General features: G+C 42.4%; 1 protein-coding gene across 1 annotated transcript in view; it reads right to left on the bottom strand.

Moving 5' to 3' along the window:
* Window positions 1-4798, bottom strand: part of AGPS (alkylglycerone phosphate synthase) — a gene marked incomplete at its 5' end in the record, with an annotated part of 54163 nt that extends 49365 nt beyond the window's left edge. Inside the window, one exon of the mRNA XM_084264388.1 lies at window positions 4605-4798. Within this exon, the coding sequence (XP_084120514.1) occupies window positions 4605-4798 (194 nt within the window). The remainder of the gene's footprint in view (window positions 1-4604) is intronic.
* Window positions 4799-14731: the final 9933 nt, after the last annotated feature.

Raw genomic sequence — 14731 nt, 5'->3', positions numbered from 1 at the left:
TTTTGTCCTACACCATCAACCCTGAAGACTTGCACGCCAACAGCTCAATTTTGGATACGTCACCACTACAGAGGGATTACACTTCTCTATCACACTCAGCCCACAATTGATTTTTTAATACTCACATTATTTTCTCTCTACCAAAAGTTACAGTAACATTTCAGGAAAGTCTGGCTGGCTGCAACCTGCTACATTACAGACATCCTTATTTTACTCCAGCTCACAATAGCTTCTAGGAAGTCTAAGTAATTACTCTAGTCTATTGCTTAACAGATCATTCTATTCAATTTAAATACACAAATCAAGTTTAAACAGTTATATATACACATTCATTTTGTTGTACACAACACTTGAGATCTCAGTAGATACCAAGAAGGTGATCTAGAAAATTCCTTCAGTTTTTGCTGTAAACTGCTACTTACTATCACATAACCCAAACTGTACATATTAAATATACTTTAGACTTCTATCTTGTATCTAGCTTTTTTTCTAATAAAATGTAGCCAATTGATATACCCAGTTTGGTTCACTTGGTATCAAATGATCTAACAATACATGCTATATTAGTTAAATTCTTATACGTTTCTTACATTTAGTCTGCCTGACTTTCAACTACTTGGAGCTAGAAGACAAAGTAATTGCTGCTGCATGTGAAGTCATATTTGCCTTCAGATTGTGACACTATCAGGGTAATATTTCCATATAAGAATCTTCTTTACCTGTTCCACTACTTTAAGCAGGACCCTTGACTAGCAATTAACTGTTTTGATGCAATCACAGAGCCTCATCTGAACTGCCACACCTTCCTCAGGCTCTTACTCTTTGGTGACACAAACCCTCTCTTCCTTTGCCCTTAGATTCCACCACCTTAAACTCAGAAGTTGGTTACAAAAGGATTCAGTTTTGTGCCAACTGTTGCTTGAATATCATTGCCTAAAGAGGTGTTTATAATAAAGATTTCTCTGAGTATTGGTGCTGCTTAATAAAGTCATAATTGTTATCAGCAACTACAGCAAGAACTGCAAGAATCTCTATGAAGGTATTACAATATTAACATTACCCTGAGCAACCTGGGTGCCAACTTGACACAGAGCAGGCAACTGGCTACACACTCATCTCTTGGTTTACCCTGGATAACAGTTTGCCTGTAAATCTTAGGAGATCCTCAAGCATCTCAATCCCACAGGAAAGGAGCTTCTCCACGCAGAGATAGGGAAATCAGGAAACCCTGACCAGCTTTCTCTTCACTCCGGGACAGAAGAATTTGAAGCCTACGAGCCACTGAGTCAACATTTAGTTACACTTAATCAATAAATCCTTTAATCAAGCACCAAATTGTTCAAAGTTTGATTTGAATAAGTTATAATCCAAGCTATTATGGGAAGATTAACATGAGTGCAGGCTCCATGTCTGAGGCATTCTTACTTTCTAACACATGTAACAGTTACTCTGGTACAACCATGTTCTAGGCAGCTGTTGCACCGTACTGTTTTTGGAGCAATACAAGCTGAACACTTCATGTACTTCATCTTCAAAAGAACTGTACATAAGTTAAACTCAGGTCTCACCCACAAAGTGAGCTTACCAATGCCCACTCAACAGAGTGACACAAAAGCTCAGAAAAAGTAATTTCCAGGAAGAATTATTTTCCAACTCAATCATTTTAGCAAGGTTTTCAGCATGCCTATCATCCTGTTAAGGCTTCGACACACATTGTGTAACTCTGATCCCCATCTTCTGATGGGGATCTTCCCCATCAACACTGAATTAAAAATATGAAATTCAAGCCAAAAGTGCCATGAAGAAATAACATCTCTCCACACTTACAGTACCTAAGATATCCCTCAAGAGGGTACTCTGATGGGTATAGAGTTGCTTGTCATTTTACAGGACTTTTCCCATCTTGACAACAGTAATTTCAAAAAGTAGGAAGCATATTAGTATACATACACACATCAGTTTGAAATCACACAGTTTAGCCTTCAGACGCCCTTTTGGTTGGGAACATGAACAGTTAGATGGGTACCCACAGACTCTCAATTCCCCATACTCTCCTTCCTCCCCTCACAGGTGATGAACAATGTCTGGATAAGATCCTTAACAGTTTGGTCTCTGAACTATTAACAAAAAAAAGCTGTGTGTTCTGCAGGTCACTGTCCAGTGATCATTAGATAAACAGCCAGAAAAAAAATCTGTGATCAGAAACATACAGCTAAAATACTACAAAGGGGGTTTTGTCATAGAAAGTCTTCTACTTCAACATCAGGAGAATGCACCTGAATCTGGTAGCACAGTGTCTGTAGCCTTGACACCATTTCAAATACTACAGGGAAGATGCAACAGGCATAACGAATGCAAATTTTGTTTCAGGTACTTTGGCTGCAACTTTGCTATGAAAAGTTGAAGTAATACTTCAAAAGAGGCAGAAAAGCTGGACTATCATACAGAACACAAGAAAAAAGGTAACTGGGTTCCAATTGTCCCAATGTAACTAATAAAAGCCACAGCATGTCACTGTACCCTTCTAATCCATTATTTTTACCAGATTTTTCAGTCCTCTAGGTTTTCTGACCAGATCCATCAATTCCAGATTTGCTGGAAGCTACTAGAACAGGACATGTGTTCACCACTTGCCACCTCCAAATGAGTATAGTACTGTCTTTCTGTCCCATCATTCATTTCAAAACCTAGGTATTATCCTCAAACACAAACTCTCTATCTTGATATATCCAAGCTGTATTTAAGAATTTCCACATGCAGTAACATCAAAGATGTTTCAACCACATCTTAGATGTTCTGAGGGAATGCTGAGACAAAGATACAGCTCCCTTTAAAGCTTTTTTGTTTCTATATGTACAGAAAGGCTGGGCTGTAGGTACCTCAAGACAGTTGTATCTATGGTGCGGACCAAACTTTCCAGCAGGTCCCTTACACTCCCACAGCAAAGTATCCAGCAGTTGGAGCATTTTAATCAAACTCCTTGATGCAAATAAAATTTTATTGTTGACCCACAAGAAGTTATTCAATCCATTAGGGGCCTATAGCAAATCCTAACATGGGAGAGCAATGTCAATAACTTGTAGAAGTAAAAGTGTTAAGAAACCATGTCTGTGTCTCCATGGAAAAAGATGCTATCCTTCAGGTCACATGCATCTTCATAAAAGCCCATTTCTCCTGCTCTTCAAGGATACAATAACCATCTGCAGAAGTCACACAATAATTAATTTAAAATAAATGCCTTAAAACTAGCCAAGCTGTTGTTTTCTTATTTTTAGAAACAATGATTTCTTCCTAAATTCAAACCAAAGAAGCCTCAATACGTAATGCAACAATTTTGGAATGACCCATTTCTCACAGTGAGCAGCACTGCTTGACACACCTCCTGCAAGAGCATAAAATCCCTTTCAAATGAGAGCTAAAGGCTTTCAAAGTTGTTAACAACTGACTACATGCCCAAGACACCCTAGTCCTCCCAAAGCAGGCAAGCTCAGCTTGGGGTCACATGCAGCCTGTTAAAATAGTTCAGGCTGTCCCTTAGTCTCTTCCTGAGAAAAGTTACGACAAAACTATAGGCTGATTTTCCCCAAAGGAGCAACAACTCCTGCCACATTCACTACCTGTCCAATCTGTGTCTTTACCTCCTCCATACACTAGTCCTTCTACACAGCTCAACAGAGAGAAGTTATCTGTAACCTGAATCTTAAGATGCCCTTACAGGATAGCAAGCCACTACATACAGAGGAAATCCACATCCAAGAACAGAGAAGTCACCAAGCAAACCAAGTCTGCCCCAGTAGAAAGGTGGGGCTCATGATATTATGTTATATAAAATTATACCACAGTGTTATAAGGGTAGCATTTAAAAGAATCTAATAAATAAAATAAAATGGAATGTTTCACTGGCTCTTGGAAAAATAAATCCAAGAGCCAGTGAAACAATTTTGTGGTAGACAATCTATTTGTCCTCCCTTGGTCTCACGTGAGATTCTTCACTACTAATTACAGCAAGAAATAGAAAAGGCAGTTAACATGTTTAAAACTATTTTAAGACACTTGAGTTAGAGTCTAATGTATAAGGACATTGGTGGTGAGGGTTTCACATGCTTAAGAAGAGAGGATGCCTGAATGAAAGCCCATACACACACCTCGCTTCTCACATGTGCTACACTCCTTACAGCAGCCTCAAAGCACTCCACTAACACTGAGCTTTTCCTCCAGTCACTAAGGTGACCACAAATGACTCTCCGTTTCAATACAGTCCCCCTCAGAGAGGAACAGGCAAGAGGCTGAAGATCACCCTCCTCCAGCCCCAGCCAGTCCCCGCAGCGCGGAATCGCTGCAGCGTTTCACCCGCGCTTTGGGCTCAGCCTCAACCTCCTCCCCACCGCCGCCTTCCTGCCGCCTGCGGCCCCGCTGACCCCTCGGCTCCCCGCTAACGGGCCCCGTTAGCTTACACCCGCCCTCAGGCGGGAGGGAAGTCGCCCTCGGCGGCACTGATCGCCCAAGCGTCGACTCGCACCGACATCCAGCCGCTCCGGGAGCCCGCCCAGCCCGGATCCCCGGCGCGGCCCGCTGCCCCGCCAGGACCCCCCACCCGCACCCACCGCTTCTTCGGGATGGAGCCGCAGGCCGGCTGGGCGGGGCCCTCCTGCGCCTTGCATGGGTTTGGCGAGAGCGCTGCCTGCTCCGGAGCCCGCGGTGAGCCCCGCAGATGCCCGGAGATAATGCGCAGCCGCCGCCGGGCGGAGGACGGGGAGCGGCCGCCGCTTCCCGCTGCCTCCTCCGCCGCGGCCGCCATCGCACTTCCGTGTTGTGCCGCAGATCGCCGCCGGGTGAGAGGTCGGACGGGCGGAAGGGCCTCCCGGCGCTCCCCTCATATGGTTCGTCCCGGCATGCACCGCCGCCCGCGCCCGCTCCCTGCCCGGCCCGCCCCGCCCTGCCCTTGGGGGCGCGGCGCGGTGAGGCGCGGGTTTTCCGCCGCCGCGGAGCTGAAGGGGAGCAGGGCGGCTGTCCTGTGAGGGGGGACTTGGCCTGGCGCGGCTTTCCTTTCCTCCTCAGGCGGCAGCGGCGGACGCGCGTACCGCTAGAGCTTCGAGGGCGAGGCCTGCTGCCCTGCGCGGTGATGCAGCCGGACGGAACAGCCGCCCGCCTCGGCAGTTCGGGGCTTACGTGATGCAACGAGAGGCGAAAGGATTTGCTGGAGATTTCTCACATCTTGTGCTATAATTATCACCCGTTTAGATCTCCAAACAGACCTGAGAGAACACAGTGGTGCACGCTCTTTAAAGATGAGGGTTGCCTAAATTAATGATGAAATGCTAATTGATGGCAGTAACGCGGGCGGATTGCGTAAGAAATAGGTTGGTGACAGATAATCCTACAGGAGTTACAGATTTTATCGCCAGTGTTGACAGGGACACAAGGCCCCGGTGAGTGGAGGGCTGCCGAGCCAGGTGCCCCTGCCTGTGTAACCTGCCAGTTCTTCCCACACGATACATCGCCAGGAGAGAGGCTCCTGATGAGCTCGCACCACAAAGGGAAGGCTGACCAGGTGGTGAGGATTTGTCCCTTTTTGTCACCAGGGCACAGAACTGCCAGTTCTGACTCTGCTTGAGCCCCGTGGAAACAGCTGGGGCTCACCTTGTAGCATCAGCACCATCAGGAGGTGGGGAGTTTCACAGAAGACCTTGTGTAGACCCGCAGAGCCCAGCATTCCCTCTTACCTCTTAGAGATGGGCAATCTGTTCAGCTTGTCCAAATCCACCATCCACTTAATAAGCAAGAAGGTCATGGAGAGGGTCATCCTATACAGATTCTAGACTTATAAGAGGAAGAAGAATTGGAATTTAAGGAGAGATGTAGATGTGATACCATCCCCAGATCCTGCCTGCTACTACAAATTTAGCATTGAGCACCGGTATGCTTTGGTCAACTTTGAATTTCCATTCAGGAAAAGATGTGGAAACTGGAAAGATTTTAAAGGAGAACTGATGAGATGAGGTGGTTTTTTCATCAGAGAATGAAAAAAGGCTGAAAAAATGGTCTTCCTTAAAGAAGACTAAGGAAGATAGGTTATCAGTCTTCAAATGTGTAAAAGACTGCTACCAAGTGAAAGGGAGCAATCAATCTGCCCTTCATGTCCTGGTGCTGTTGGTGAGAAGTAATGAGCTCAAACTGCAAGATATAACTTTGGTATTAGCATTAGACTACTTTGTAATGGCAGTGAAAATGAAAAACTGTTGTAGTCTGCCCAAGTAGAGAACAAAGTCACCTTCATTAAATGGCATTAAGAACAGACAACATACATCTATCAGAGATGATATCATTATAAGCAGTTCTGCTCAGGGCAAGGTGATGGGCTGGATGACCTACTCAGATTAATTCCAACTTTTTTCCTGTGACATGAAATACCTCATGACTCTCAAAACCTACTCAGTTGTCATAGAGGTCCTACTTTCATGATGACCTTTTGCAGTTTGATGGCACCGATCAGCTTTTTTGAATTCTTGAAGTGGAAGACTAATATCTATGCAACTAGATATACTTTCATAATGAAATTTTGCCTATCATTATTGATTTACTTATTCCTTCCTCATGCACCCCTAGGCTTGTTATATCATGTGTATGGAATAAAATCACATGAAAATTTGTAAAACTCTTGCCCTCCTTCCAGCCTGTTTCAGGGACCTATTTCTCCCATGATGGTTCAACATGATACCTTTCCATTAGCTAAGCAACTAGCAGAAAGTTCTCCAGGGAGCAGCATCTAGCAGAAAGTTCTCCAGGGAGTTGTATGCAGTGCACAAGCAGTGAGACTTTGGTTCAGTTCCCTACTTCACATGCAATATTGGTGCCTCTTTGAGTCATAGCTCCCAGTACATAAACCAGGGACAACAGTATCTCCCTACAGAGACTGATTTGAAGATAAATACACTAAGGACTTTGTGGCAGTACTGGATCAACCCCTTTAAGACCTACTGATGAAAAGCAGTACATAAAAGCCACCCAGGTATTACTACAATTTGTTTTGCTTTTATTCTCACTGTTGTTAATTCCTTTATGCTCTTTGTGTACTTTGACTAGAAAACAGTCTATAATTTTCCTGGGGCAGGAATTGTGCTAGTTGCAGTGGGGTCTGAGCTTTACGTTAGGTTTCTGGTATTACTGCGACATAAACAGCTGTTCTGGCAGTTTGATAGTTTGGTTATGGAGTTAAATTTCCCCCCTGTGAGTAATTTGTATACTACTTTCTGGATTAACTCATGCATATCCACATTTAACTGTCTGCTGCTGTGGAGGCAGTCTGTAGGGAACAAACACAGGGCTCTCAACTGAGTTTCCATTCACGTTGTTTACTGAAGTTCTGGATATAGCTGGGGGGATTTTAAGTCACAGTTATCTAAATCTTTCCACGCTGTTGAATGCTTGCAGAGAGATAGAAAATTAATTCTAGTAGGCTTCAGCCTCTTCCTAGAATCTTTCTTTATATCACAGTCACTTGTAAAGAACACTAAAACATGCAACTGAACTAGTATCTGGTAAACAATATTTGTTACCACTCCAGAACTTAATTCTCAAAAAAAGATCCCAATTCATTTTCAAGTGTGATTTAACTGAGGGTCATAGAGGCGTGGTGGGATGGCTTGGAAACCAGCAAGAGCCCCTATCTTATGCAGAGCAAAGGTGTAGCTAAGCGACACCTTGGTTCTGTGCAACAGGGTTCTTAGCTCACAGTTAAGGGTGCTGAGTTCCTGCCAGTGCTCTGCATGCAATCCTCAGCTGCCTTGGAAGGACGTCAGGCTTCATAAAAAGAGGTAGTAACACAAAGTACTGGTGGATCATGTGGTCTCTGTTTCTCATCATTTGCCTGAAGTGAACCACTGGCATATTTAAAAATAATAATAATAAAAGGTCTAATTGAATAATATAAAATCTATCTGAAAGAAAACTTAGCAAACTCAAGGATTTTGAACGTAATATAATTGTGACACTGAGGAGAACTAGGATTTCAGTCCAAATTCCAGCAGGTCTACAAGGTGGTAGTTTGAAGTATGCTAATTGTCATGGAGCCAAAGCAGCAGCACTCACCATTCCATGAGCTGTCCTTACCACATACCTGAGTCCATCTGCAAGCACGAGTGAGGCCAGCTCAGCACCACACTCCTCATGTCATCAAAGACATGCTCTTCCAGAATTCTTCACATGGCATTTTCAGGAAACATAGTTTGAATCTGTAACACAAAATAAAATAGGCAAAATACTTTAAACTTTCAGGGAGGTCTTCGTAACAATGTGTCTTGGAGCTGTATTACACAGTACTCTTGTGGGAGAGCAGAGAAGAACATGCTGCTGAAGGCGAAGGCTACACTCTTGTGCAACCCATACACAGGCTGTGAAAAGGAAAGATTTTTTGATAAATATTCTTGCTTTGAATTAAGTTCTTTAACAGATTGTTGAAAATCACCTAATGTAGCATGGGAGCCCTTGAGATGTACATATCAGATGTGGAAAATTGATTGATGGGATACATGTCCAGCCTTAGAAGCTTCAGCAGCTTACAAGTTGTTGAAACAGCAACTGTACACACTTCTAGAAGAGTGAGTACTATATTCAACTTAAACTGTAAAAAGCATTTTGAAAAACGTCAAAGCTTTATTGAAAGCTGTGAAATTTCCTGGCCCCAGCTGAAATGAGAGGGAATTGCTGGTGTCGTTGTGACGATAGCTGTGCTGTTCCTTTACTGTGTAGCAGGAAAAGGTGGTGGGAGTTATATTTACTTTTTATTTTTTGCTTTTAAAGTAGCACGGTTTTGAGGTATAAGATAATTTTTAATTCACTGTTTCTAAGGGCAATAGAAGAACATTATCATAATAGTAGCCAAAGGGAACCCTAAAAGAACCCAAAGATGCCTTTGCTTTCTAGAAAGAAAGGGAAACTACTAACTTTTTCAGGAGTCTTCATTTCATGGCACTACTGCAAGGTTAAACCAGAAGGAAACGCCCAATTGAACAAGGTGTGTTTTAGATGTTTGTTCTTGCTTTCTCCAGTTCAAGTGTCATTCAGATATGATTGACACTAATATATTAGAACACCTTTTTTGTTTTGTACCCCTGTACAAAAAGTCACCACCTACAGAAGAGGTGTGGTTTTGGCTGTCCTGGATCCAGGATGGGTGTGGGACATTCACAGCTGAATCATGGGCTCAAAAGAAGCTGAGGAAGCAATAAAAGGGGTAAAAGGGCATAAGCCCTTGAGATCAGCTCTGGATTAGTCATTTTTTCACCAGAGGGAAAAAAAAAAAAAGATAAAGAAAGCTTACACCCATTCATGAACATGTCATTCAACACCAAGTAATTCTTGATCTGGGAGGAGTTTTGTTGATACTGAAAGGATGCAATTTGTCTAAGACCTACATAGGCTTTTTGCCATGTTTATAAAGTCACCAGAGACCCTGGGGTAAAGGCACCTCATCCATCCATCCATCCATCCATCCATCCATCCATCCATCCATCCACTATCAGCTTATGGCAATACAAGGCTTAGCTTGCAGGCCTCAGTGCCACAGACTGAGAAAGGCCCAGGTGTCAGAGCTAACACCTAGGGGGGATTCTGCAGGACCTCAAGCCTGGATTTGGAAAGGTTACACAAGGACAAGAGAAACTGAAACTAGGAAAAAGATGATAAAAGCCTGCAGAGCATGGGCCACCTCCTCTCTAGGAATCTCCAACTAGAAGCTGACCTTTTTTATATGGAAAAGGTTAGTGGGCAGCATGTTTTCTCTTTAAACTTACACTTACAAACTTTAAACTTAAACTTACAAAAACTGGTAAAGTGAGAAACTATCCAAGATACTCAACTATTTCAGCTTGCAGTCAACAGGATGACCTGAATCACTTAGAAGTGCTAGAGCTCAGGTGTAAATCTGTATCTGAACAAGAGCTGATCCCTGAGAAGCAGGTGTTAAATCCTTGTCCATAACATATTAAAAATGTGTTATTGACTCCTCTTTGAAACAGCTGTGACTTCACTAAGCCTTCCACTGGTGTCCCAAGGCAGAGTTGTTGGTGTTGTTATCTGTGTACTATTAATTGCTCCAGATCAGCCTTTCCTGTAGATCACATTTTCCATGAAAGAAAAAGACTTGTTAAATTGTTAGGCGTACGCATGGATGAGTTTGTGCATTAATCAATTCAAGGTTGGCCTTTGCAAACAGAATAAGACACATTTCTATTTGTGTATTCTGTTTACTTCTCTTAGTAAAACCAGTTAACCTCTGCCACTGGTAGCAATAGTGGCAGATATTTTTATCAACATACATGCTTTGCAGGTTCCAAATGACCTCATTTCACCTTCTTCCTTCTGCTGCAACAACTCAGTTGTAACTGCCCAGTTTCAACTCTTCTGCAACCTACATCAAAGGCCTGTCAAGAGCAGGAGCTTTCATACTTCTTTGTTCAGTAAAACCAAACACAGCTACCACTTACGGCTTCCCAGGGTTTCATGGGTGCAAGTAAGTATCATTTGACGTTTACAGACAGTTTTCAAGGTGCGTATCCCAAAGGAGCACGAGTGTGGTTTGCAGCCTCTTTTTACTGCCCCAGGACTTTCCCTCCTTCCCATTTTTGAAGAGGGCTGTCAATTAAAGTGAAATGTAACTGCCTAGCACTATAATGGAGCTTCTGTGGAAGCCCTTTGCCCCCTCTACACTTTCTTGGCTGTTACAACTCATGTACACATGTATTTTAACTTGGTGACTTCATCTCTTGACTATTCTCAGTTCTCTTTATTTACTTTCGGAACCTCCTTTTTTCATTCCAGCTTTATGCCCTTCTGTGGAAGAGTCTGGCGGGAAGTGTTGCAATTCCAAAAATCCCCTTTTGAGAAGGAGCATTGCCTTTCTCAGACCAGTTTGTTAATTTCTCCTGAATACAACTGGTAGTTTCCTTTTGAGAGATTTAATTCATATAATTATGATACTCTCCTCATTATGATACTCTCCTCATTTGGATAGTTATGCATGTGTGGAAAGAAAAGAGATTGCTTTGATAGCCAGCAGACAGTAGCAAAATGTTCCATGGGGAACTAAAGCAGAAGGAGCTGGATGTAGTTATGTTCAACAATTTGTCCTGATAATCCAATATCCTGGAACTCTCCTGTTCCCTGAGCTCTAATATGTATGGAGTGTGAGATCGACTCAGGATACTGCTAGGATCTCTACGTATGTCCAATCCTCCAGGCAGATGCTGGAAGCCTGGTTGTATTATAGCATTTTGTTAAATAATCCATTGTCAGTATATAGGTTGAAGCACTAGAGAAGTTGTTGCACTATCATTCTCTCAATCTGCCACAATTTCTCAGAATTTAGAGGAGGAAGAAGAAATGACCTAATAATGGCATTTGCTTAATTCTGTATTTCCTTTGCTTGTGCCCCTAAACATATTACTGGTTCTAATAACCACTGGTTCACTCCTAAGGGTATATACCAGATAAACTGTATTGTGGAAGGGAATGATGTTTGGGTTTTAATTAGAAACTCAATCCCCATGTATCCTTTTGAGAAGATTATAGGAATGACAAGAGCTCTGCAGCTCCCGGGTGAGAAACAGCATCTCAGGGTACGGAGGGGGCTGATGGCACTGAATGCAGCTTACGTGCCTTGGACTTTGACTTGCTTAAAGAAAGTATGAAGAAGGTGCTGATGAAAAGCCTAGTGTATTTGTGCAGTTCTTGGCTGAGTCTTATTACAGAATTCCGTACTGCTGGAGAACGGACTTGTATCAGATAACTTGTCAGAAATGTTTGACATATTTCAGTTAAAGCTGTAAGACTTAAATGCTGTGGCTAACTTCAAAAAAACCCCAAACCCTTCCCTAGATCAGATAGCAAGGGAGCTTAACAAACAAATCAGCTCTTGCAAATTCTTCCTCAGTGTTTAATGAGAAGGAACAACTTCTAGTGTCTATTACATTTTAAGACAATTACCTGAGTATGCTCTAGGGAATATCAAGGTATGCAACATCAGACACACAATTAAGCAATGTAATTGTCTAAACACCATATTTGGGACAGGCAGAGCGTTTGAGTAGTCCATGCAAAAACTATTCCCCAGTGGAAGCTGACAAACAATCATGTGACTATTTTAAATGAACAAACAACTCTTTATATGAGAGTTCTATTTGAATGTTTGATTCTACTTTTAGGGTCCTCTTCAAATAGTGCCATCGTTTTGGTTGCTTTTCACACAAAATAATTGGTTATTCTTTTGCTTAAAACAATAGTTTTTCCATGATATAGATGTCAAAGCAGAGTGAAATATCTACAGCTTAGGTCAAAACTGTTAACACTGTGTCAATAATACTTATATTATCCTCATATGATCTTATATTATTCCACAGTTATCTCCCACACACTAGTACAGTTGTCCTGTAAAGGTAGCTGCTAATGCAAAGTTAAGATTCTAGAACAAATAAGAAAGAATTTTGTTAAGCAACTGAATTTTCCAGTGCGTGACAGGCACTTTGTGAAGATGGTAGCTAGAATGCAACTACTCTGAAGCCTCTGCATTTGTTCTGACATGTGATAGATACCCTTCTTTAATTCTACAGTGTTTCAGCACACACTAAGAATGAATGCTGTCCCTGCCATTAATGTCTGTGGGGGCATGGGTTAGGCTGTGGCCTCGTGTCCTGCAGCACATTTGCAGTATATGCACTGAGCTACATGCACACCTATACAAACAGCTGCCGTCTTCCCAGTCCACTCTACCCTTGGTCATACTCCCTTCCCTCTTACTCTGTTCCCCCAAATTTTTCTGCAATTCTCTATTATTCCATACAGTCTGTCCCAGCACTCCTCTGCTTTGCCAAAGCAATCTGGCACATCAAGGATGCCCTCCTTGTGGTACTAACTAGATGTAAGGGAATAATTAAGGACACCTTTGTTTTTAGAGACATCCTTCGGGATGGTAAGTTTAGAAAGACATTCAAGAATACATGCAAAGATGAGAATTGACTAGACAGGAGCCGTGCAGAGTGTAGACAGGAACAGGTGGTGGTACTGGGCATTTAATGGTCTCTTTTTTTTGTGCTGTGCCCAGAGGGGACCAAGCACCCTAAACAATTATATGGCAAGATAATGGATGCAAATTGAACATCCAGCAATGGCTTTTTATGTGATTGTACCACAGAAAGCTTTAGCCAATGCCATGAACACAAGATCTTTTATGAGCTTGTACCCTGTTTCTTGTACTTCTGCTGTTCCTCGAGGAACCAAATAATGGGAAGGGGGAATTGCAGTCAAAAATTGCACCAAAAGAGAAACGTAAAGCACAGAGCTCTGAACTGGGAACTTAACCACAGGCTGATGAGCGCCATCCACCATGTGGTGTTGCACTCGTGGCTAACCACAGCAGAAAGGGAGTGATTTCCTGGTTTATATTCAGCTAAATTATCATTATACCAGTATTACAGCATTTGCATTTTGGTTTGGGCAGAAGCATGCCCTCCCCAAACCTCATTTTCATTCTTTTTTTCCCAGACCTGAGTCTAAGCTCTTTAATTTTGCCCCATCTGAGAAACAAAAACCAGAAGGAGGAGACAGGCTGAAGTAATAATAATGAGATGAAGTAGTAAATCAAGGGAGTTTGAACAAATGTAGCTAATTCTGTCATTCTGTGGAACAAAACAAATGTTGATTCAACTATAATTTAGGGTGGAGAGTCAAAGGCAGCTGAACAGAATATTTGTATGACTAAAAGCAACATTTCTGCTCAGATGCTAATCTGTTGCAGTTTTTAACATGCAGTTTCAACATCAGAGATGCTAGTAAAAAGGGTTGATTTTCAGGATTTTGCAAATTACAGCACAGTATATTAAGAGGAATGAGTGGCAATTTATCTGAATATGCAAGGCTATAAACTGGAGCAGTTCAGCAGCTGCTCCACAGGCAGCTAAACTGTCTTTGTGATGAGAGGGAGAGCCTCCTGGAGAAGGGTTGAGTGGACAGTCACGGGGAAAGAGCTGTTTAAAAGCATCATTACCTATACGTAACCAAGCACTGCCAGAGCAGACCGAACCATGAAAGTCACTAGCAGGCACCCTGGCAGCCTGTTTCCCTTTCACTTCTGGAGTTATTGGTTATTTGCTGATTTTAAATTCCTTCCCAATGATGTTGTGATTTGAACTCATCTGCATATTTGATTATTGTCCTGTATGAGTTTAATTAAGTATATAAAATTAAAGCATAGCTTCAGCTCCTCCTGCTGAATTTGCACCACCAGCAGGACACCTTAAATGCTCCTACTGCTGCTGCCTTGCCAGACCTGAGGACTCCAGTCTCGGGCACTGTCAAGCCAATGCTGTTCACCAGTGCTTTGTTTCAATAGAGAAATGTGGTGCTTACAAGGGATAACAAAGGCAGCTCCTTTTTTGAAGAATACAAAATAGATTAAGCTGGTCTCAGCTGAAAAGGATGCCATCAATTTAGACAGCAGCCTGCTCTTTCAGCTGAAAACATGGGAAATGGAGCAGCACAAATGGGTGAACTGCTTGATTCTCCAAAATATTTGTGAGATAATTAATCTCTACTGCTTTCTTTGTTTGATAGGGGACCAGCTTACTGCTCCATTACATACAATGATATTGCTGAAGAAGGTAGCCATTTTCAAATGAGAGAAAACCAGAATTTATTTTCTCTTTAACACAACATTCTTTGTATGTTGAGAAGTTAAAAA

This window comes from Gallinula chloropus (genome assembly GCF_964237585.1).
Source record: "Gallinula chloropus genome assembly, chromosome: 5".
NCBI lineage: Eukaryota > Metazoa > Chordata > Aves > Gruiformes > Rallidae > Gallinula > Gallinula chloropus.
The sequence above is the reverse complement of the archived record's forward strand: the minus strand, read 5'-3'. Positions and strand labels throughout refer to the sequence as shown.